Source organism: Onychomys torridus, chromosome 7 (assembly GCF_903995425.1).
Source record: "Onychomys torridus chromosome 7, mOncTor1.1, whole genome shotgun sequence".
Lineage (NCBI taxonomy): Eukaryota > Metazoa > Chordata > Mammalia > Rodentia > Cricetidae > Onychomys > Onychomys torridus.
Window position 1 is genome coordinate 71,188,419 of NC_050449.1, and position 24,082 is coordinate 71,212,500.

Consider the following 24,082-nt stretch of genomic DNA (forward strand, 5'->3'; position numbering starts at 1 on the left):
CTCCCGGATAATTGACCACTTCACTTCCTGGACATCTTCCCTTCTCCAGTGGCACTCAGTCTTGTAGGTCCCACATTCTGAGGGGTAAGAAGGACCTAGTTTGGGGCCGGTGTCTGGAAACACTGTGTGTTATTCCTTGAAGTCAGCGTGTCATAGAAGGCTTCCACACTGTTGCCTTGTCGTCTCTTTAGCTTGCTTCTCTCTCTTTTACCAAGGAAGCAGGTAGGAAAAAAAGCTTTGGCTTACTGTGTCATTGTTACCATTCATTAGTTAGGTGACTGAGCCAAGCCCTGCTGGCCCTGCTTTGGTCCTTAGAGATCCACTAGCATTTTGAGGCGACAGGTGCGGTGCTGCCTCACGAAATGAGCGATTCTGAAGACTGCTGTGGAAAGAGGAGAAAAAGCTCGTGGTGTTTGATATTTATTTAGTTACAATTGAAAAGTGCTCAGGAAGTTTTGTAAGAGTTCATTCAAACTTAGGCCTTATAAAAAAAGTCAGGTTTGTTTCTTCTCGTGTAATAATTATTCTGATACCTTCTATTCTGTTGCGTCCTGAGGTCCTGGGATGATTATTTCCCGTGAAGAGTCAGGTTTTTAGCATCTTCAGTGTCTGTCACTGATTTAAAACAGAATGAGTTTGAGGTTTTTGCCCTTTTGCCCTTCTTGGTGCTTTAAATTTGAGGCTATAGTTCCTGAAATTTAGGATTTCAATTTTAAACTAGGAAACTAACCAAAGTCATTTCAGTTTAGCTGTATAATGACCACAGATATTCTTGATTATTTTGGACACAAATAAATGATGCATACCTAGTAAACTAAGAGTTACCTCTTAGTTTATCTCTTAGAAAGCTTATAATCTGCTTAAGACCCATGTGTAGCTGATGACGCCAGGCCAATGAGCAAAGGAGGAAGATTCCCTCCAGCTCTCAGAAGCAATTGGGAGGAGAGCGGTCCTGGACTGTCCATGGGAGTGTGAACTTTTGGTAGAGGGAGCATGGTGGTGGGGGCAGAGATCTCAAGACAGAACCAGAAGCAGACACAACTCTCAGGATGTGCCCCCTTCCAGTGACCACCTCTGCCAGCTGGAATGCTAATCTCAAAGTCTCCACAGTCTCTCAGAACAGTGCTAACAGCCAGGAACCCAGTGTTCAAGCACATGAGGAGGCTGTGGGGAGCGGTTCATATTTCAACCATAAGAATAGGCTTTTTTTTTTTTTAAAGATTTATTTATTATGTGTACAGTGTTCTGCCTGCACGCTTGAAGAGGGCACCAGATCTCATTACAGATGGTTGTGAGCCACCATGTGGTTGCTGGGAATTACACTCAGGACCTGGAAGAACAGCCAGTGCTCTTAACCTCTGAGCTACCACTCCAGCCCAAGAATAGGCTTTAAGGTTAAGATCTAAGTATGAAAATGTCATGGGCACCCTTTCTCTTGTGCTCCTTTGCAAACTTAATGTACCTGTGCAGACACAGTGCTGATTCAGGTAGTGAGTTTCATGTACCCCTCCTGAGTCTCACAAATCGCCATGGTGTTGAGCTAGTCAGGAGTCCTGGGTCTGTGGATGCTGTCTGGCAGTCTGGAAGGTGGGCAATCTTTCCCCATTCTTCAGCCTTTTGTTTTCACTACATTGACTGGCTGGTTATAACATCTTATATTTGTGTTTCACATATCTAAACCAAATATATCACCCATTTCTTAAACTAAAAACTCGTGATAGGAACCTAAATTCATCAATGAGATGACTAGTAATATTAATCGCATGTGTTTTACTTGGTTGGTTGGTTAGTTAGTTTTCTTTTGTATTTTAAACTGCTATGCCATTTCCTGTGGTTATAAATGTTCATCTCTGTGTATATTTTAACTGAAAAACAAAAGAGCCTCTTAAAATTTATTGCTTCTGCCTGGTACTGTGGCACATACCTATACTCTACTGCACTAGGGAAGCTGTGGCAAGAAGATTGTGAGTTTGATGTCAGCTTTGGCTACACAGTGACTTCAAGGCCAGCCTGGGCAACTAAGTGAGACCTTGTCTAAAAACAAAGCAGTTAACAGCAAACCAGCTGTGGAGTGACTGGCTTAAATGCCCACCAATACTGAGCTAAATTCATACAACTAAAAGATGAGGTCCTGATATCAACTGCACTCAGAAGGAAGCAGACAGGCTGCAGGCTGGCTTCTGGGTGTATTGAAGGTTGAAATTCTGCATTTATATGTGAAACATAGGGAAAGGGAAGTAGATACAGTCTTACCTACCTTTTCTACTCACCTTCCTTTTGTTTAATAAAAATAAGCCAAGCCACATATATCTGGGGATGTTTGTCTTGTGGGCCTTCAGCTTGCCACATGTTCTCTATAGTTACTATCTGAAGAGTCAGCTAAGCATTTGCTTGACTAAACTCCACAACTTCCTGCTTACATGTGGGTATTTTGTCTCATTCACTGGTAGTGATTCGTAATCTAAATTTCCACACCAACTCTCACTGTTTTAAAGCATACCATCTCAGAGAAAACAAAAGCAAGCTCAAGTTTTACTCTGTCCACAAAAGTCTGTCTCTGCTGTTTGACCTGTGGGTTTTTTGTTTGTTTGGTTTGGTTTGGTTTGGTTTGGTTTGGTTAGAATTCTATCAGGTGTAATAAATGCACCAGTGTGTCCTCATTATAAATGGTATTGCATTTCAGATCAGAAAGTCGTCTTCAGTCACTTGTACCATACCAAAATTGTTGGAGCCTCTAAAATAATGTCTTTACATTGGTGTGTTTATGATTTTAGTCCTTGAAGGAGAATGGGAAATTACAGGATTGTAGAGGAATCTCCCTGGAACTGGAATGTATCTTGACTCTGACTCTGGAGAGCCTTTTTGTTACAGCAGTTCAGGCACTGGGCATTAGAATGCTTCTTTTTTCCAAATGCAACTCAGCATCTCAGCTCTGAAGACATCTCCTTTAAGTAGCACTTGTCAAAATGGACATCTTGACCTTTCTATGGCATAAGGAGTAGAACAGAGGAAATAGATTGAAGAATGAGTTCTTGTGCTCCCACAATGAACTACGGACCATGCTCTGCAGGTTTTTATGTTATGCGCAGGAGTTGCAGTGCAAGAGATATGACCATCCCCGTCTCTGTGACCCCTTTCCAGCCCTCACGTTTCCCTGTTCCCTGCTGTTTCTTGGGGTTTGTTTGTTTGTTTGTTTTTGTTTTCTGAGACAGGGTTTCTCTGTGTAACCGCCATGGCTATCCTAGAACTCACTTTGAAGACCAGGATGGCCTCAAACTCAGAGATCCTCCTGCCTCTGCCTCCTGAGTGCTGGGATTAAAGGCGTGTGCCACCGACACCCAGCTTCCCCTGATCTATTTCTGAAGGTCATGTTGAGTTCAAGTCTGGAAAACATTAATCTCTTGCCTTTACTACTTTCCACAGGTGGAGTACATGTTGGTGTCCTTTGATCATGAAAATAAGAAAGTCCAGTTGGTGCTGTCTGGAGAAGACGTCCTTGAAACTCTGCAGGAGAAAGGGGAGAGGGCAAACCCCAAGTAAGCTGGTACACCCGACTCTTTAGAGTGACTAAGGTGTAGCTAGATCTTTTCCTCAGACTTCTAGAAGGCAGGATGACAGAGGTTAAGAGTGTAGGCTTGGGTCCCAAGGTAGTTTCCAGCTCTGGTTCCTCTGCTCACAGTGCCTCAGTCTCCTCATCTCTATAGAGTATGGACAACGATGGTCACCTGAAACACAGCACAGTCAGCTGCAGCAATATGGAAGGGCGTGGTTGTTCTTAAAGACCCAGTTCTGAAATAGAATTGAGATCCACAGCAAAGTCCAGACAGCTGGAGGCAGTTTTGTTTTGGCAGCACGATGTTTAAAGATCTGCCTCCCGAGTGCTGGGATTAAAGACATGTGCCATTACCACCATATGAAAATTTATATCTCTTAATAAGGCTTTTATTCATTTGTACCTAATAGCTTTAAATTTTTTAATGCAACTTGAAAATATTCTGAAAAGTGAGTGGACTACAGTAAAAGGATATACTGAAACGAAAATGGCTTCTCCGTAGCCACCCAACCCTCTGGAGACCGGAGTACGGAAGTTACATGATTGAAGGGACACCTGGGCAGCCCTACGGAGGAACGATGTCTGAGTTCAACACAGTGGAGGACAACATGAGGAAACGCCGGAAGGAGGCTACTTCTGTGTTAGGGGAAAACCAGGCTCTTTGCACGATAACTTCTTTTCCCAGGTATGTTCAGCGTCTTAGATCAGGAGTGTCAGACTAGAGGTTATGAAGACCTGGCCTTTCCCTTCATAATCCTCCCACTTACAGAGGTTTGTACTGTTGGACTGTGCAGCACTGTCATCTTTAAAGCTCACCATAAGACATAAAGTGAGACATGTACACACACAAGTCTCAGGTTTTAAATAAATTTACAGTCTTATATTGGCCACCTTCACAGCTAACCAGGGCATGTGTGGCCCATGGGCTGGAGGTTGGACTTGCTTACCGACATTTGCTAGACTCATACATTAAGGCTGCTACAGAAGTTGCAAAGCATCCTCAGTTAGTTGGTGGCTGGTGCCTGTACCCAGGTGAGAGAGAGCACACATGTGGACTGGGTTTGAAAGACCCTGTGACCGGTTATCGGTTGGCAGTGTGCAGAGAGTGTGGCTCTGGCCCACCCCCGGGCTCCTCTCACTGGGCTGTAGCAGTTGCCCACATCTGCATCTGCCCTCTAGCGCTCGCTGCGGTGTTCTGAGCCATGGTTCCCAACCCCCAGAGTGCTTTTGAACACTGAGGAGGGAACATACTTTCACAATCTGGCAGCCATCTAGCACAGATAAGGTGAGATCAGGGTGTGGGCAGCACCAGAGCACCTTGGGCGCTCTTGTTCCTGATGTACTCTTGCCAGATGTCATCTGAACACGCTGAGTCGCATTTGCGATGTACTGGAGACTTAGGGTTTGCCATCAAATCTAGTTAGGACAATTAATACCAGTAAGTATGGCTATGTGATGGATTCTGGGGTGGAGGAAGGCTTCTCCAGGGAAGATGATCGAGCATCAAGTAGGAGGAGTTCCATAGGAGAGGGAGCAGAGGGATATTCTGGGGAAGAGGAATCCCACAGACATGCCTGGAGGGGAGTAGAAGAAAGCAAGTTAGCTGTTGTGACCAGGAAGCTGAGGTGCAGGTGATTGGCCAGGCTGGGTGGGTTGGGAACTTTGTTATTCTAAAAGCAGTAGAGACCTTGGGAATCTAGGCTGGGTAGATATGATCACAGTTTGCTTTGTAGCCTCATCTGAGCTGTTGGCATGAGAGCAAATGTATAGCAAGTGCCAGGGCATGCCAGGAGAGGGGAAAGGGAACTCCCTAGGGCACTGTCTGGGTGGCAGTGGGAAGTGGATGGACCATAAAAGGACAGAATCAGCCAACCTGCTGGAGGAGAATAGAGATGCCAAGGATAGTGCTATATATAGGTAACTCGTGGGAAACCTGAGGATAATGAAGGAGCAGCCTAAGAATCAGGCTGTCGGTGTTACTTGACAACTTTTAGCAAATACCACATTTTTTCCCTCCTTAACATTGAGAGAAGTATATATACATCTAGCTTTAGCAAATTAAAGCCGGGGCGGTGTGGGGGAGGTGGGACACAGCACAAACCAGAACCATTTTAGACAGTTGAGAAATGTGCGGCATTGCAAGGCAGTGAGGGTCTCTCTGGGCCACAGAGTAAAAGTGTTTGTTAAACTCTACTGTGTCTCTCGCCTCAGTTAGTGGTTCTGTTTAGAATAGTTGTTCTCTGGAGAAAAGGTTTATAGTGGCTTCTTCCACTGTAAAGAAGAGAATTGAAACAGAATAGGTTCCATCAAAAAGTCTGTAATTCTTTAAAATTCTGTAAAATCAACAACAACAACAACAAAAAGCCTAGTTAACTAGAATGGGAGATATTTGGGGACTTGTAAATGACACAGTAATAATTATTACTGATTTCGTTCTTCAAAACCTCCCTGTAGGGGCTGGAAAAATGACTCAGTTGTTGAAAGTGCAGACTGCTCTTGCAGAGGACCTGAGTTCAATTCCCAGCACCCATATTGGGTGCTCATACCTGCCCGTAACTCCAGCTCCCAGAGATCCTATGCCTCCTGCCTCCAAGGGCAGCTGCACAGACATGCACATACCCACACACACACACATAATTAAAAGTAATAAAAACAAAATTTAAAACCAATCCCGGTGCAGCTGTTCTAATTGATAAAGTTTTGCTGCGCCTTGGGATTGAGCAGGAAATGCTGTGCTGAAGTATAGACAGTGATTTTCTCTAAGAAGAGACACCGCTCTGTAGTCTGGAACAGTACAAAACTGAATTTCAGGTAACTCTGTATGCAGTGAAAATCCCGCTTCTCAGTCAGACTTGCCTCACTTCAGGTGCTCATAGTTGATAAATTTTCCGTCATTGTGAATGTTCTGGTGGACAGTACAGGTGAATGGTAAAAGTGGTGCTGTGATGTCAGAATATGCATTCTGAGTTTAGTGTCTGTTCATCCCGCCTGGTTCTAGGAAGCTAGGATTTCCACAGGTTAATGTCTGTCATCTCCTAAAGGACTTTTTAAAGTCACAGGCTCAGGAAAGATGCACAGTTGCTACATGAATGCCCAGGAGGCCTTGGGGCTAGGAACTCTTTTCCAGATGAGCGACAGCTTCAGTTGTGTGTAGGGTGGTGGGCAGCTGCACAGACTGGACTGACGAATAGAAGGTCTGGGTAGTGGTTCCCGATGCTGATCTAAACCTTGTCAAGAGCCTGCTTTGTTTTGCTTCCACTAACTTGGAAGGATTGCCTTCATGCAAGTGAGGTCTTCTTGAGGCTAAATTAGATAATAAAGTTGGATCTTGGATATCAGAGGGCACTCTGGTATAAATTGGGGACATGAGAGACATTGTTTAACCTTGAGGGATTCCTGAGGAGATGTGCAGAGGCAAAAATCAGGACACCTGGTCGAGATTCATCATGAGGTTGAGCAATGGAGTAAACAAGGTTGAAAGGTAATTTGAGCCTTTGTAGCTAGTGAAGAGCACTTCCAAAGCAATGTAGGGCACTTCCAGTACACATACCTCATGATAGCATGTGACCAAGGGATTCATTCTCTTCTTCAGGAGGCTGAGTAAAGGTTTCTAGATGCTGGTAGAGCCTGATAAAGTCAAAGTCAGCTGGAGTAAACAAATGAGACCCCAGTGCAAGGCAATTGGAGTACATACAGAAAAGGGTCACAAAGGGGCTGGTGTTCACAGCGTTTACATTGGTTTGGAAACACTGCTAGACCCTCCAGAGTAAGGAGTAATGAAAGGTAGATGTTTGGGGTTTGTTTTGTCTTGTTTTTTTCTCTAATTTATTTTTATGTGTATAGGTGTTTTGCCTGCGCCTGTGTCTGGGAGAGGGTGTCAAGTTCCCTGGAACTAGAGTTACAGATAGTTGTGAGCTGCCATGTGGGTGCTGGGAATTGAACTTGGGACTTCTGGAATATCAACCAGTGCTCTTAACCACTGAGCCATCTCTCCAGCCCTGGAAATAAGATGTTTTTAACCATCATGAATTCTGGTGATACTATAGTCAATTGGTTCTAAAACCACTTCTCACCTATTTCTTTCTCAATTGGTTGTAGACTAGGCTGCCCTGGATTCACACTGCCGGAGCACAAACCCAACCCAGAGGAAGGAGGCGCATCCAAGTCCCTCTTCTTTCCAGATGAAGCCATAAACAAACACCCCCGCTTTGGGTGAGTGTAGCTCAGACTGCCTGCTGGGATACAGTATTTGGTCTGGGAATTCCTCTCATGCATGTACTGGGTTCAGAGGAGACAGCAGACACACATCTGCTCATGTCCACAGGAGCCCAAAGCTATTTCCTTGTTACTTCCTGCATCCAGGTTTGCTTTGTCCATTTCCAAGTCATCCTTCAAGTCCTTGGCTCCTTTTCTCCGCTCTAATTTACAGGTAGTGTTCAGTTCTAATTCTGCAAGCACGTGTATTGGGAGGTTTCCTTTACCTGGTCCTTTCCCGTCTAAGTTACCACCGGGATCTGTGATGCCCTGTCTTACTCTGTATGCAGTGACAAGGTCAGATGTGTACATCACCTGTTAGAGCGTAGGCATTCTCCTTGTGTCTTCTAGGTCTGTAGCCTGTAGTTTAATTCTTAGCTTTGAAGTGGCTTCAGGTCCTGCACCGGCTGGATCTTGGCTTTCTACCTATGGGCTCCCCTATCTTCCTGACCCAGTGGCGGGGACACTAGGGACTCTGAGTTTATTCCCTTCACAGGCTCTCACACCTGTCACATTCAAAGTCTTGGCTTTCACAGGCCCCCACGTATTGCACATTTAAAATCTTTGTAAGGGTAGACAAAGATTTATTTATTTGTTCTGCTGGGTTTTGTTTTGTTTTGAGACAGGGTCTGTCTACATAGCCTTGGCTATCCTGGAACTCATTATATAAACTAGGCTGGCTTCAAATTCATGGAGATCCTCCTGCCTCTGCCTCTCTAGTGCTGGGATAAAAGGCATGCACCACCATGCCCAGCTAGACAGAAATTTATAAATACAGTTTCTTTGAAGCATTTTCATGTGTTTAAAGAGAAAAATATTGAGCTTCAAGAAAAGACAGACCATGACAGTTATCAAATGCTAGCACCAGATTTCCTCGTGGAAGAGGAAAGCACAGGAGGTCGCCCTGGAGAGGGATAGCAGCTGTGTCCTGACTGACTGAAGGAAAGCAGCCTCAGGGCAGATGGAGCATTCAAGCTGCATCAGTGACAGCGCTGTGCCACTCTTCTAGTAGTCATGGTAACAGAAATGAAATAAACCTAGTTTCAGAACTTATTGAACCTCATTCCTGTAAAGTGTTACTGCAATTTGTAATCAGTTTCAAAAATCTGAGGAAATGTTTTCCTTTCTTTGTGCTGTTAAAATTGTGTGTTTGAATTAGGACTGGTCACTGCACGTGCCATAGTGAGTGGCCATAGTGAGGTTAGTCAGGTTAGTGCTGGCAAAACCTAAGTTCTTAAATTTAACTAAAATGATTGGAATTTCTATGGGAAATGTTAGAATTAGCCAGACTGTGGCTGGCCTTGACCACCGAGCTGGACCTCAGGTCAGCACTAGGGGAGATGGCGCCACCCAGAGCTGAGGAACTGCTGGATGCCAAGCTTCTTTTAGAAAACCCTTAGAGTAGCATGTTACACGTGCCACAAGGCTGTGTTGGTGTTTGAGTTTGAGGTAGGATTCAGTTCCATTCCTTTTGATGTGCTCCAACTCTGTAACGTGGCAGTTCTTGGGTGACCTTTTCTTTTGTTTGTTGTTTTAGAACTCTAACAAGAAATATTCGGCATAGGAGAGGAGAAAAGGTCGTTATCAATGTTCCAAGTAAGTCAGTGGGGCATGGGGTGATGCAGCCTGTTGAACTGTTGTCCTTGACTCTCAACTGTTTCTTCTTCTTCTTCTTCTTTTAATTAATAATACAGTATTTAAAGACAAGAACACACCGTCTCCATTTGTAGAAACATTTCCTGAAGATGAGGAGGCAGCAAAGGCTTCTAAGCCAGACCATATTTACATGGATGCCATGGGATTTGGGATGGGAAATTGCTGTCTTCAGGTATTGCTTCCGTTACATGAAGTGGCTAAGTGTCCTCTTACTTTCTTCTTCTTAACTCCATGCATGTTTCTTGTTTAAAAACCACCTTTTAATCAGATTTAAAGAGAATGCTTTTCTGAAACCAGATTGTTTTAGTAACATCATTTGTAATCTTTTGACTAAGATTTTAGAGTTTACCACAAAGATATGGTTGTTACTAAGCTTAAATGCAAAGTCCTTGTAAATTCTATCTAGAAGCCTGATTTTTACTGCCATCTAGTGATGGCCTTTGAGGATGTTAGACAAGGCTCAGATCGCTTTATTTCTGAAAATGACCTCTGATGGGAGAATCCAATGATTTTGTGATCCAAGGGGAAAGGTGTTTACACTTTTTGGGCATTTACTTTTTTATGTCTGTGGAAAGTTACCTCATTGTTTAAAAGGAATAAATATTTAATAGCTTTGTGCCTCGCCCCTAGCTAAGTTACACAGCAAATTCAACAGCACTTCTCTGTTGACTTAATTGACATTTTTGTTGGATCTACTCTAATAACTGATGGCCCCTGGCGGTGACTGTGCCCAGGGCCAGGATGGGGATGCAGAGCTCCTACTCCACATTCTCCCCCTGCTCAGTCATTCAGCTCCCTCCATGCTTTTTGGGGGCTCATTTTATTAAACCGGGCTGTAGCCACTGCACAGAGGCCACAAAACTCAGCATTCTTCTCTCAAGGCTGGAGGTGTCTCCAAACTGTTATTGTTAAAACTACAGATATAATCCAAATTGAATACCCAAGTCAGACTTTCCCACACTGTTTCTGTAACATGATAAAGGGCAAGGTATTTTGTTTCCTCCACATATTTGGGTAGGATCAGATATGTGGCCTCCAACACAGGCCAGTCCGTTCCCTTACAAATGGTCACAGTCATTTAAAAAGAGGCTGACTGAACTGCATTATCTGCTTTCCTGTCTTAAACACAAACATTTCTAGAAGGGACCATTAAGCTCTAGCATTTAAAATACCTGGCTTTGGTATTCTGTGGGTGCTTAACCAGGGAAGCACAGTCACTGTAACACCAGGGGGTCAGTCTCTCCCTAGTGACTCTTGATTTATGCAAATAAGGATAAACAGTTCTCTAAGGCACGAGTTTAGTACTTCCTCCTCACTAACATACCCAGTTACAATATTCCAGTTTAAAAAGTCATAGTCACAGATATTTAAAATGTGTGATAAATGAGATGAATTCACAAATAGCCACAAAAGTTCCTAACTGGAACAGAAGGAACTGTTTATTATAGAAAAGGACCCAGAAAAGGATGGAAAGTAATGTTTTAGTTAATGGGAGATTTAACTGAACAGAACACCTTCAAATTGGTGCGCTTGCCAGGTGCTAGTGGTGCTGTGACCTCAGGGCTGCAGAGGGGTTGTGAGTTCAGGGCGTCCTGGGCTCCATATCAAGACCAACTCAGAGAAAAGAAATCGTCTTCATCTTTAGACTTTGAGAATCATTTAATAAACAAAAGGCCATGGCCTGCTATAGGTTTGTTTGTTTGTTTGTTTTTCCACTTAAGAAAATTATGTGGCTTCCACACTGGATTCTAGGTAAGCTTGAGTCAGTTTCTGACATCATGTTCATAGTTCCTCCTTTGCCTCTTGTTGGTGTCACTTCCTCCTCATGATCCTGTAAGAGGACAGCCAAAGCTAGGGCTTCCTGTTACACCTCTGTTAAGGTACCAGACTCCTTGGTTTTGCTTCCGCCACTAAAGGAGGCACCGTTCTACAGTGATGTTCTGTTTGACTTGATGGACTTACTGGTTTGGCTCTAGAGCCAGGAGGGAGTCGGGAAATTTACTTAAAATAACTAAGTTGTTAGAAATGAACTTTCAAATTTTAGTTGCTACTTTTCTTAGATTTTTCTAAAACTGGTTTTCCAGGAAGTACCTACAAATTCTCTGCTGTGTCCCAGGCAACCTGAGAAATCAGTCAAAAGGAAAAATGTGCATCACAGCATCTGCAAAACCAAAGATAGTAACACAGGAACAAACCCAGAAGTCATAGGGAAGGAGCTAGACCAACTAAGAAACACAAGCCCAACAGACTGTCTATCACAAGGCCCAGAAATACCTGGATCTTTCAAATCTCAGTGTTTTTTAAAGTAACTCAATATACTTTTTTCCCCATGTTCCTGTCTTTCCTTCATGACTCTCTGTAAATGTGGTAAGTGGGTGGCAGATAACTGCCCCACACACTTGGGATTCAGAATGGCAAGGCTGAGTGCTATAGCTCACCCTGAGTGATAGGAAGGACCACAGCCAACATGAGTGCTTTCCTTAGCCAGTTTTCCCATTCTACACTGAATCCTTACAACACATAAAGTATGTGCAAGCTTGTTTGCTTGAGTCCTGTTTGCATTGACCAGAGACCAGCCTCAGGTGTCATTCCTCGAGTGCTGTCCACAAGGGTCACTCATTGGCCTGGAGCCAGCAAGCCCTAGGAATCTGCCAGCCTTTGTCTCCCCAGCTCCAAGACTAGACACATGCTACCACACCAACTTTTGGGAGTTCTAGGGATCAAACTCAGGTCCCAATGCTAACAAGGCAAACACTTTACCTACTGACTGATGTCCCTGGCCTTACAAGTTGGTTTCTAAGTCCCATGTCACTGGAGAAGCTACCTTGCCTTGCTCATCAGTGACCTCAGTTTTTACTGTGGTCTTTGAGACTCCTTGTCCTTAATGGCTTCAGCATTGCTCCACATTGTCCTAATCTGGTGGCTGGTGAGTTGTCAGTATTTATAATTGAAATGTGTTACTCAGCATTAGCATGGAAACTACAGGAGTATCAGGACACTGAGCTGCTGAAATAATTGTTTCAGTAGCCAGTTACCCATGTAATTTAGTCGGTGTTAACCCCCCTCCCCCCATGGAACTTGTTTGATGTCATAAGGGATAGTTGAGATAGACAGTTAAAACCATTGAAACTGAGATTCATAACAGTGCACTTGTCGGCCACTGTTTTTCAAGGATTAAACACATAAATGATTTCCTGCATCAGGCCAGACTCAAAACTGTCATTATTGAATGGCCGTAAATGGAGGAAGTTAGAATTACTCCCAATTTGTGGTTATAACACTTGTGCTCTTACACAAAGTGTTTTCCTTGATCATTTTACCATCACCAACACTCTTCCCCATGAAGGAGCACAAGACTTTGGGGCAATTACTTTAGAGGATTTGGGTGATTTCTTTTTTTCTTGTAATTTTCCAGACTTGATAGTGTTTTCCATTTAAGTTGATGTTTAGAACTTTTTCCTATGCAGTGGGACGTGATTAAGTTCCATTTTTTTTCTGGTTAGGTCACCAGAGACAACTTTTTTTTTGTTTATTTTTGTTTTTCGAGATAGGCTTTCTCTATGTAACAGCCATAGCTGTCCTGAAACTCCCTCTGTAGACCAGGCTGGTCTCAAACTCATAGAGATCTGGCTGCCTCTGCCTCCTGAGTGCTTTGATTAAAGGCGTGTGCCACTACTACTTGTCCCAAGACAACTTGTAAACAAAGCTCAACACCTAAAGCCTTCTCATCTATGAGGTGATCCCTTCTATTCCCACCATCTTTCTTCTCAGACTTACTTCTTATGGGGCCTGATAAGAACTTCTTATAATTATTTTAATAATTTTTATTCTTAAACAGGTGACATTCCAAGCCTGCAGCATATCTGAGGCCAGATACCTTTATGATCAGCTGGCCACTATCTGCCCAATTGTTGTAAGTAGGAAGTATGTCTTCCTTTAAATATATCCGTGAAGAAAATAGACCACCTGGCTATTTATTGAACTAATAACACATAGGTGGAGAACTGAGAAGCCAAGCTATAGTTCCTTTTTGCTATTACTAAGTTTGAATATGATCATCCTTTCTCCTCTGCTAAGTATGTCCTCATGTTGTGGAAGGGTGATTCAGTGAGAATAAAGACTGTACGTTCTGTCTGAAGCACAGCAGGCAGTACATGAGTAGAACCGCGGCCGCCCGCTGGACCGATGAGAGGGGGGAAGGGCGGAGGGGCTTCCCTGTGTCTGCAGGCTTTGACTGCATTTGCTCACTTATTTTTAGATGGCTTTGAGTGCTGCATCTCCGTTTTACCGAGGCTACGTGTCAGACATTGATTGTCGCTGGGGAGTGATTTCTGCGTCTGTGGATGATAGAACACGGGAGGAGAGAGGACTGGAGGTAGGATGTTTTCTCCTTAACAATCACTTACGTCAGGCAGTGATGTACGCATATTGTACCTACTTGCGTTTTGATGTTTACCCTCTGGGTGTTCACATAGAGAAGAGAATACAGGTGGTAAGACTTACTTTGTTTTAAGTGGTTATGTGAGGAGAAGGATGGTTAGTTTAAGTGAAGAGTCAGCCTTTTATCCTTGCTTGAAATTTCCATTAGTTGTAGCTTCTTTTGAGAAAGTTCCCATTTTCTGTTGTAGAAGTCACACTGACGGCTGATTTACCAGGACTGGGCGCTATGTGAGTGCTGCTGTGTGTCCAGTGGTTCTGTTAGGAAGTGTAATTTGTTGTCAGATGGTTGTCTCATTAGAAGGCTTAGGCTCAGCCCCGCAAGGGCCAGTTAGCACTGTTAGCATTTGTCGGTGCTGAACTGTGTAGCAGTGTGTGCTTTTAACTGCACTCCAGAGTGTGCATCACCATCAGCCACTGAGAGCCAGGCACCACCCAGGTTCATCCTAGATGAGACTCGCCAGGAAAAGGACCTGGCTGGACATCAGTGTTTTTAAAGGCCTCAATGAAGGATGTCTCCACTCAGGGCATTTCTGTTCTGGTCTTTTCATAATTATCCACAAATTGTTGAATGTATTCTATAAATAGAAATAAACATGCAATTTTATTATTGTGTGTGAAAGAAAAAGGTTGGAAGGGCAGATGTTCTTCAGCATTTGTATAGAAGTAAAAGAACAACATTATAAGTCAGTTTTCTCCACCATGGGTTCTAAGGATTGAACACAGGTCACCAGGCAAATGTGCTTCTATATAATTACCTGGGTGTTAATTTCAGATCATTTCTTTTGTTTTAGCCTCTGAAGAACAACCGATTTAGGATTAGTAAATCTCGGTATGACTCAATAGATAGCTACCTATCTAAGTGTGGTGAGAAATACAATGACATCGACCTGACCATTGATAAAGAAATCTATGAGCAGCTCTTGCGGGAAGGTGAGCAGCCCCCAACTCCCAAGCCGATCATATGTGCACCTTTTGTTCTTCAAAGCGCTTTCAACTCTGCTGACTCCTGGTCTGGTTTCTGTTTTAGTGTGAAGTCTCTAACTTTTCTTATGAGGCTGCTTGTTCCTAAAGTTTCAAGTTCCAAATACTTGTGAGATCTTCTTGACTTTTAGCAAAAGGAACTTTTTGGAGCTCTGTATCTAGGGCCACACCAGTGCCCAGCAGGCATTGTGTGAGGAGTGAGTAAACTCCGACTCTTCCCCAGTGTCCATAGGATAAAATCCTGGGCAAGGTGAGAACACTGAACCACCCAGTCATTTCCTACGTCTAGACACCCTTTCTTCAGTCTGTGGACTTAGAAATTGTACGTGGTGCCTTGCCCTTTTCAATTAGTCCCCTGCGGTCTGTCTTTGCAGGCATTGATCATCTTTTGGCACAGCACGTTGCTCATCTCTTTATTAGAGACCCACTCACCCTATTCGAAGAGAAAATACACCTGGATGATGCCAACGAGTCTGACCATTTTGAGGTATCTCCCATTCAAGTGCATTTCACTTCCCAAACTGAGGCAGCATTGTTTCTGTCCTGTGAGGGTCAGTGACATGAGAAATGTGTCTTCATTACCTAGTGCAATAGAGAGCCAAGGAAAACTAAAAACTAATTTAAAGTACTCTGTATAATTCTTTCTTGTTATTTCTCAGTTCTATGATACTAAAACATAAGCTGCACAAAATAAGTGTTGAAGGTGTGTCCTTACTTCAGGGAACACTTACACTGTGTTCTAACAGGTCACACTCAATAGAGTTTTGATGTTGTAATGTTCATGTATTTGTAAGTTGGGAAGTATTAGGTATGGATGGACAGTAAATAGTCTTTGTCCCTCACTAAATACATGTCATCTAACTGTTCCAAATATAGAGAAAGTTGGTTTTATCCTTTTTCTTTTTGTTGTTACAGAACATTCAATCCACAAACTGGCAGACAATGAGATTTAAGCCTCCTCCTCCAAACTCAGATATTGGATGGAGAGTAGAGTTCAGACCCATGGAGGTGAGACACATGATTCGGCTCAGAAGCTCCCTTTGACCACCCCACCCTCCTGATGTTCTTCTCAGAGGGCTCTGAGTTTATTCAAAAGCAGTAGGAATCCAAATGGGCCTCTGACTAACAACTCCAAAGCCACTGGGAGCTAATACCGGAGTGTGGACCTGGATAGAGGGTGTCAGCCTCAAATGGGAGATGGCGGCGCTAGGGATACTGCAGCCTCAGGGCTGGGGAGGGGAGCTGCAGCAGGCTGTCCGTCCCTAACCCTCTGGTCATCGTCATTAGGTGCAGCTGACAGACTTTGAGAACTCTGCCTATGTGGTGTTTGTGGTTCTGCTCACCAGGGTGATCCTCTCCTACAAACTGGATTTCCTCATTCCACTATCCAAGGTAATGACGGGTATGATTACAGCCATGAACACAGACAGTGCAGATGTGTTTAATTACTTACCGTATTCACTGGCCAGTTCCAACCTATCTTTACATAGCGTTTTCTTACCATTAGGATAAACCGTCTCTACGTTGACTCTGGTTTTCCCCATAAGCCTAAATTTATCTCTAGAGGCTTTGTTTAAAGATGATGGCTGGAGGTGTTCCCACAAGCTAGTGCAATTCCCCTAACAGTCCATTTGGTCTACAATGTCAAAATTAGGATGACTGGAGGCTTACCTGTAGAATTCAGGAAGAGGTGTTCATGTAACGAAACTTGGGATGTTTGTGGAGGATTTGATGGCATTAGATTACCAAATTAAGAGTTACAAATCCCACCACAGTAAGACCAGAGAAGAGATTTCCTGGAAGAAGTTGGCCAGCAGAACTTTTGAGCATGTCCTTGCTCAGAGGTCACAAAGCTAATTATCTGGAACAGTCCTTAAGGTGGTCAAGGCCGTGGGTTCTTGGGCCAGTATCTTCTCGACATAATAATGGATGGAAAAGACTGTTAGGTGGAGTAGGGACTCTGTTGCTAAGGAGTCAGGCCACCGAAGAGTCACAGCCGCCTTGTCATAGCAAACCTGGGAGGAATTAAGAGGCTTATTGCCCATGGGTGTGTGTGCTGGTTAAGTCAAATCCCCCAAAGAAGAGGCCATGTGGGCTACTCATCCAGGACTCTGTGAACATGAGTAAATGTTCCAAAGCTGACAGAAGGCTAAAAAACATATCCCGAAGAGAGGGTTCCAGCTGCCTCACTTGGACAGCCCTCAGTGAAGCAGTGAGCTCCAGCACCCAAATCTAGGAATTGATATCTCAGCAGAAACGTCCTGGACAGGAGGGATGGTAAGGAGGCCGCCTGTAGGGAGAAAAGGAAGTGGTAGTACTTCTCTACTGAATTTAATGCCAGAGAGCTGGAAAGAGCAATGTCCGAGGTCCCTTCCCATCCAAGTGATTTCTTCTCTCTTTTGTATAACTTAGTGTGTGTATGTGTGTTTGTTTATATGACTGTGATAAACACCATGACCAGAGCAACTTAGAACAGGTTTGTTTTGTCTTAGGATTCTAGGTCCTAACTGATCACAGGGAAGTCAGGGTGGGTGCTCAAGGGTTTCTTGCTTAGCAGCCTGCTTTCTTATATAACCCAGGATCACTGTCCAGGGGTGGCACCACTACGGTGGGATTGTCCCTTTTCCTATATCAATCAGCATCAAGAAAATACCCCAGTCTTGCCTGCAGGCCAGTCTAACAGAGGCAGTTGATCAGCTGAGGCTGCCTCTTCAAGATGACCCTACCTTGTATCAACTTGACCTAAAAAACAATTAGTAGATGCTGTGTGGCAAGGGCCACTTTCTCATTCTTAGATGGTAAGTTTTTCCTGTGTCCACAGATGACAGAGGGGCCTTGCCAGCTTTGGGGAGATCTCCCCTTTGTTTATGGTGTTTCCCCATTCACTGTTGATTTTCTTTAGTGGTAGAGAGGAACCTAAGACTTCAGGCATGGGAAGCAGGTACTCTACAACTCAGTTGCACTCCATTGTAGTCTGAGGTCTTGAATAAAGGCGTTATTCCCACTCAGAAGGGCAAAGGCTCCCAAGATCCTAATGCTGTCGCACTGGGGATCAGTGGACTTTGAAGTGATACAGACACTCAGTGCGTTCTGATGCTGGACATGGAGAGAAGGAGACTTTCAACACTGCTGTTTAAAAACAAAGAAATGGCCTGGGAAGATGACTAAGCAGTTACTAGCACTGGCTGCTCTTGTAGAGGGCCGAGGTTTGGTTCCCGGCACCCACATGGTCACAACCAGCTATAACTCTAATTTGGGGTAGGGGGATCCAGCACCCTCTTCTGGCCTCTGGGCACTGTATACACATGGTACACATAAACCCAAAAATAATGACTCTTAAAAATAGGAAACAGGACTCCAGGATGGGTCCATGAGTAAAGGTGCATGCCACGGCCCAGAGGCCTGAGTTCAAATCCCAGAACCCACAGGGTGGAAAACTAAAACTGACCCTGCAAGTTCTCCTCGACTACCACATGTACATCATGGGGCACATGTTTTGCCCCCACCCCTCACATACACTAAATAACTAAACAATTTTAATTAAAAATAAAGCATCTGGGAGTATAGCTCACCAACAGAGCCCTTGACTAACATGTGAGTGATTCTTATCACCACAAAGAATAAGAAAAAAATACAAAGCTATTTATTAGCCCGCAGTGGCAGGATATGATAATGCACCTAAGATCTCAAGCACTTGGGAAGCTGAGGCAGGAGGATCACAAGTTCAAGGCCACCTTGCCTCCATAGGCAAGAACCTGTGTCAAACATAAAAAATAAACAAACAATATGAAAAAGAGCATTTGTTTAAAACTAAAGTTAATTCCAAATGACTGGCTGGAGCAAGAAAAAGAAGGAAGAAAAGTTCTTAGCATTAGGAAGGGAGTGAGAAGACATAGCTCACAGAAGGGATAAGTGACAGCAAAGAAAGGACTGGAGAGAGATGGCAGGACATGTGAAGGTGTTCGACTTCCACATAAGCCGTCTTCTGACACACACAAAGATAAATAAGTGTGAAAGTGTTTTTGAGAAGAAACAGGTGACATTAAATTGCAACATTCCAGTGTGATTTGCTTTTGTAAGACATTCCCAAAACAAGGACAGATGCTGGAAATAAGAGAAACACACTGACCTTTTGAAAAGTTAACAGGAATGACCAAGTGTCATACAAAATAAAGGGTGAGGTAGACAGGGTCGCATGGGCTGGTGACAGCAGAGCTGACCGCTTGTCCAGGATGTGCTCGAGCCCCGGCTGTCCGTACAGCAAAGTGAGGACGTTCATAGAGGCATTCAGTGTGGTGGGCAGGATGTTCATAGAGGCATTCAGTGTGGTGGGCAGGAGATGCATAAGATCTGAAACTCAATTTGTAAGCTGTTTATCCTGTTTACCAGGTTTTCAACCCGGACAGGCTGCTTATGGCCTCTGTGCTTCCTTCCACATAGAGAATAGGGTTGTCTAGCTTCCTAACCGGCAAACCACTTAGCCTCTTATGTGTAATCACAGGCTGAGGAACCATAAGCAATTAAATGATGTATTAACAAGTTTAGATGTATAGGCTAGATCACACATGTCATGTCAAAGAGCATCTTTTGTTCACATGCCTTGATTTATAAAAGTCAAAAAAAGAAAAATCTTCACTTCTCAAAAATAGACATTATCAGAAAGGCATTCTCACTAAAATTCAACAAAAATAATACTCAAGAAAAAATTGACTATTGGAAGTGTCTTTCCTAGTAGATCTTGAAGTAAGCTAAAACTTGAATGAATGACAGGCAGGAAAATTGATGGTGTGAATGTTGATGGAGCAAAACTAATAAAAACCAAATATTATAAGACCTGAAGCCTTAGAGATGCCCACAATCTTACTAGCCTATTACTTGAGTGTGTTCTTAGATGTGTCCAGATATCCAGAAGGCCCTATTTAAGCATCAAAGGAGTAACCATAGCACTCTTTCCATAATGAATGTGGAAGGAGGCTAAATATCACAAAAGACCTTGTAGCCAGGCTGGGGAGATGACTCGCTGGGCAAAGCGCAGATCTTGGCCATCCACTTACAAGCAGGGTGTAGCAACGTACTACCGTAACCCCAGCTCTGAGTGTGGAGACAAGCGGATCCCAGGCCCAGTGGTCAGCCAGTCTAGGAGAACCTGAGAGTTCCAAGTGCAGAGAGAGGCTGTGATTGAGGAAGACACCCCAGCATCAGCTCTGGCCTCCACCCTGACCCCCAGTCTGTGTTATATATTGAGGCTGCACATAGGTAACATGACAGAGAACTGGAGAGATCATTCAATTGTAGAGGACCCAGGTTCAATTCCCAGCACCCATGAGAGCTGATGCCCTCCCTCTTCTACTGTCCAAGAGCACTGCATGTACATGGTGGTCAGACATACGTGCAGACAAAATCCCCGTACACAAAAAGTGAGGAAAAAAAAATATTGCAGAAAATGCAGCTACTAAAATACTTTAAAAGGTTTCCCATAAGTCTTTAAGAAAAGTCTGAGAGAGATTGAGAATGCATGCTTGAGTTACCAGGAAGGCCCTTGGTGAGCCGTCTGGTACTGCAAGCCCGAGGCCTGCTGCCCCTTTGCTCACTTGAGTGAGGCAAGGCTGAGGAGAACACTGACTTGAGATCAGGATCTTAAGCCCTTCCATGTCTCAAGACCTTGGTAAGCCTTAGGAGGGAACATTTTCTACTTGATTTTGTCTTGTAAAGTGAACTTCTCTTAATCTCCCATTATTTTGTACAAACTAGTGTGTGATGAGTACATAGTCTGTTTCTCCAGTGTGAAGAATTGAAGGAAACAGATTTCTAAGGGGAGTGATGAAGGCATTGGTTGTTTGATCCAAGATGTTCTGACTTCGTCCTGATTCCTTTTCTCTGTTAGGTTGATGAAAACATGAAAATGGCACAGAAGCGAGATGCTGTCTTGCAGGGGATGTTTTATTTCAGGAAAGACATTTGCAAAGGTATCACGTGTTCAGGTTTAGTAGGGTCAGTTTATGCTGAACACGCTGCTGAAGCTCCTCTGTGCTCCCCTTGGTTGGCAGGTGGCAATGCTGTGGTGGATGGATGTAGCAAGGCCCAGAACAGCTCCGAGCCAGCAGCAGAGGAGTACGCGCTCATGAGCATAGACACCATCATCAACGGGACGGTACGGCCTGAGCTGCGGGGCTTGCACTAGGAGCACCAGCTTGCAGAATTTATAATGTGTTCTTCTCGTAGGAAGGGGTGTTTCCTGGACTCATCCCCATTCTGAACTCCTATCTTGAAAACATGGAAGTAGATGTGGACACCAGATGCAGTATTCTGAACTACCTGAAGCTAATTAAGAAGAGAGCATCTGGTATAGTAGACTTTTGTTTCCTTTCCTTTGTCTGACTCCTTACAGTATTTGGTTCTGTGACTTGCTTGACAGTATAGCACACTCTAACCATGCTCATTGTTTTCCACATTTTGCTAATTGTACAGTTGCATACACTGTAAAATCTTGGGATCAGTTTTAAATTGAGAAAGCCTTTTCTTCCTTACTGGCTTATGAAATAGTGATGCATTTTTAAATGTGGCATTTCGATGAGATATGGTGACTGTAGTCATGGTGAACTTTGGCTAAATCCCCACAGCTCCAAAAGCCTGCACGCCAGCACGTGTGCAGCCCTTAGCTCCTGTACAGCGGCCCTCCTAAGGACCTTTCTTCGGCAGTTTTGAGAGCTAGCAGCTCATTTATAATGCCTCATTGGCCTTGCCAGTCCTTACAGGGGGAGCAGCTCATGCAAACCTCAGTGTGAATGCTAACAGCATCTTGGCAAAGGGCATCTGTAAGAGCACATCACCTCCAGAATGTTGTATCTACAGCTTCCCTTTTTATTCTGTGTACTCATCGCTGTGGACCCTGTAGTCCACTGAAATAGTCACATAATAGCATCATCTATAGACGTAGCCCTCTGGCCATGAAGGAGGACAACATAGCTCTTATAAACAGTACTGACCCTCCGTCCCTTAAAAACTGATAATGTCAGCCTAGGGGTGGCATCTAACTAGGAATGTATATGCTGGTTGCTGTCCAGCAACCTTCCATTTGTCCCTATTAGTAACCCTTTTGAATGTGGTGAAAGCTGTCCCCTCAGCTCTTACCATATGGCACTCCCAGCTCATGTGTTTGCTAGTCATTAAATACCCACTTCTTAAAGCACCTAATTTTTTTTCAGGAGAACTAATGACAGTTGCCAGATGGATGAGAGAGTTTATTGCAAACCACCCTGACTACAAGCAAGACAGTATAATAACTGATGAGATAAATTATAGCCTCATTTTGAAATGTAACCAAATTGCAAATGAATTATGTGAATGTCCGGAGTTACTTGGATCAGGATTTAGAAAAGCAAAGTATAGTGGAGATAAAAGTGACTCTTCAAACTAGACATCCAGCAGAAAGGTGTGTCACTATTCAGTTAGTGACAGACACAGCACTGACTCCTGGCCCACATGGATGCTGTGACACCTACGTGGCCTGCAGTGTTCCTGTGCCAGTGGCCAGCAAGTGACTAGAAGCTTCCTTCAGTAGGCAAACCTGAGTTTGTACATGTATATACTAAAGTATTTTTATGATTAACAATGTATTTTAATAACATTGTATCTAAAGTCATAGTGAACTGGCTTGTACATTTTTGAATTCTTACTCTGGAGCAACTAGTGTCTAGGCAGTTTTGTAAATGTAATTGTACAATAATACCTGCATTCCAGAGTTTTCAATGTTTACTGTAAATCTTCCTTTAATACTACCTGGGACCTGATTCACTGAAATTTACTGAAAAAATGCTTTCTTGTAACTGTTTTTTGAGTTGCCTCCTTTGCTGTGTACATGAAATCACTGGACTGCACTGACGCCCGGGAGTGGGGTGGTGGTGAGACACCTTACCCGTGATGTTTCTTTTCCAGAGCAATCTCACGCTCTCACCACTGAACTGAACTCCGCTGGCTCTTAGAAAAGAAACTCCTTCGGGATTTGTCTAAATATACAGATACATGGTTCATGCATAGAGAATGTTGGGGTGATTTTGTTTCATCTGAAAAGGGAAATCATTCCCTTCTACACGCACCAAGAGCTCTGTCAAAAAATGTCTGCTCCTCCATTTCCTCCAGTTGTGTGACCGCTGTGCTAGTGAGCGGTCAATCAATGCAGCTGCCAAGGCTTTGTTCCTTTCTCTAGTGTGTAGTAAGCACATTGGCAGGCTGTCTTCTAATAGCCATTCATTCCAGATTTTCCCTGGGAAGTATTCTGCATTCTGCTTGCTTTCTCTATAAAACTCACAGATCAATCATGAAATGCACTAATTTTTGTGAATCAGGACCCTAAATGTTTAATTGTAAATAATTTGTTTCATAGGTTGCTTTAGCTTTATGTTATCTTCTTCATTGTTAACTAAACTTACCTACTTCTGAAATAACTGTACTGTAGATTAAGCCAAGCTTTATGAATATAAATATTTACTGTAATGCTAATTTTGAAAGATTACAATAAAGCTGCTTCAGCTTAAAACTTTAAGGACTAGGCTTGACTATATTTCATCTATTTTGATAAGTTAAAGCCCTTTTTTTCCTCTACAGTTTTGTTATGTAAATCAGGTTGTAAAAAGGATAAAATGTTTGTGGTATAAGAAAATATAAGGATGGAATTTATGGTCTGGAGAGATGTCTCAGCAGTTAAGAGCACTGGCTGCTCTTCCAAAGGTCCTGAGTTCAATTTCCAACAACAGCCATCTGTAATGGGATCTGATGCCCTCTTCTGGTGTGCAGGTATATATGCAAACAGCACTCATACAAAACAAAAACAAAAAACCCAATTCATATTCAAAAGCTGTGCATGTATGAGTGGTTTTAAGGGTTTTTATTTTGGGGTTTGGGACCATTTTTTGTTATTTTGGGTTTTGTTTTTAACTCTGTTGCCTGGCTACTGGTTTGTACTCACTTTGTTGATCAAGCTAGCCTTGAACTCACAGATACCTATCTGCCTCTTCCTCCTTAGTTCTGTTCAAAGCATGTGCCAATATGCCTAGTCTTGGTTGGGAAGATTTTTGTTGTTGTTTTTTGTTTTTTGAGACAGGGTTTTTCTGTGTAGCCTTGGCTGTCCTAGAACTCACTCTGTAGACCAGGCTGGCTCAAACTCACAGAGATCTGCCTGCCTCTGCCTCCTGAGTGCTG

At 43.5% G+C, this 24,082-nt stretch overlaps 1 protein-coding gene across 1 annotated transcript in view; it reads left to right on the forward strand.

Moving 5' to 3' along the window:
• Positions 1–23,426, forward strand: part of Gclc (glutamate-cysteine ligase catalytic subunit) — a 39,714-nt gene extending 16,288 nt beyond the window's left edge. Inside the window, exons 2-16 of the mRNA XM_036192881.1 lie at positions 3,424–3,536; positions 4,056–4,238; positions 7,652–7,765; positions 9,345–9,403; positions 9,502–9,635; positions 13,302–13,376; positions 13,722–13,838; positions 14,695–14,833; positions 15,259–15,371; positions 15,800–15,892; positions 16,172–16,276; positions 20,769–20,850; positions 20,932–21,035; positions 21,107–21,227; positions 22,090–23,426. Coding sequence (XP_036048774.1) covers positions 3,424–3,536; positions 4,056–4,238; positions 7,652–7,765; positions 9,345–9,403; positions 9,502–9,635; positions 13,302–13,376; positions 13,722–13,838; positions 14,695–14,833; positions 15,259–15,371; positions 15,800–15,892; positions 16,172–16,276; positions 20,769–20,850; positions 20,932–21,035; positions 21,107–21,227; positions 22,090–22,301 — 1,764 coding nt within the window. The 3' untranslated portion in view covers positions 22,302–23,426. The remainder of the gene's footprint in view (positions 1–3,423; positions 3,537–4,055; positions 4,239–7,651; positions 7,766–9,344; positions 9,404–9,501; positions 9,636–13,301; positions 13,377–13,721; positions 13,839–14,694; positions 14,834–15,258; positions 15,372–15,799; positions 15,893–16,171; positions 16,277–20,768; positions 20,851–20,931; positions 21,036–21,106; positions 21,228–22,089) is intronic.
• Positions 23,427–24,082: the final 656 nt, after the last annotated feature.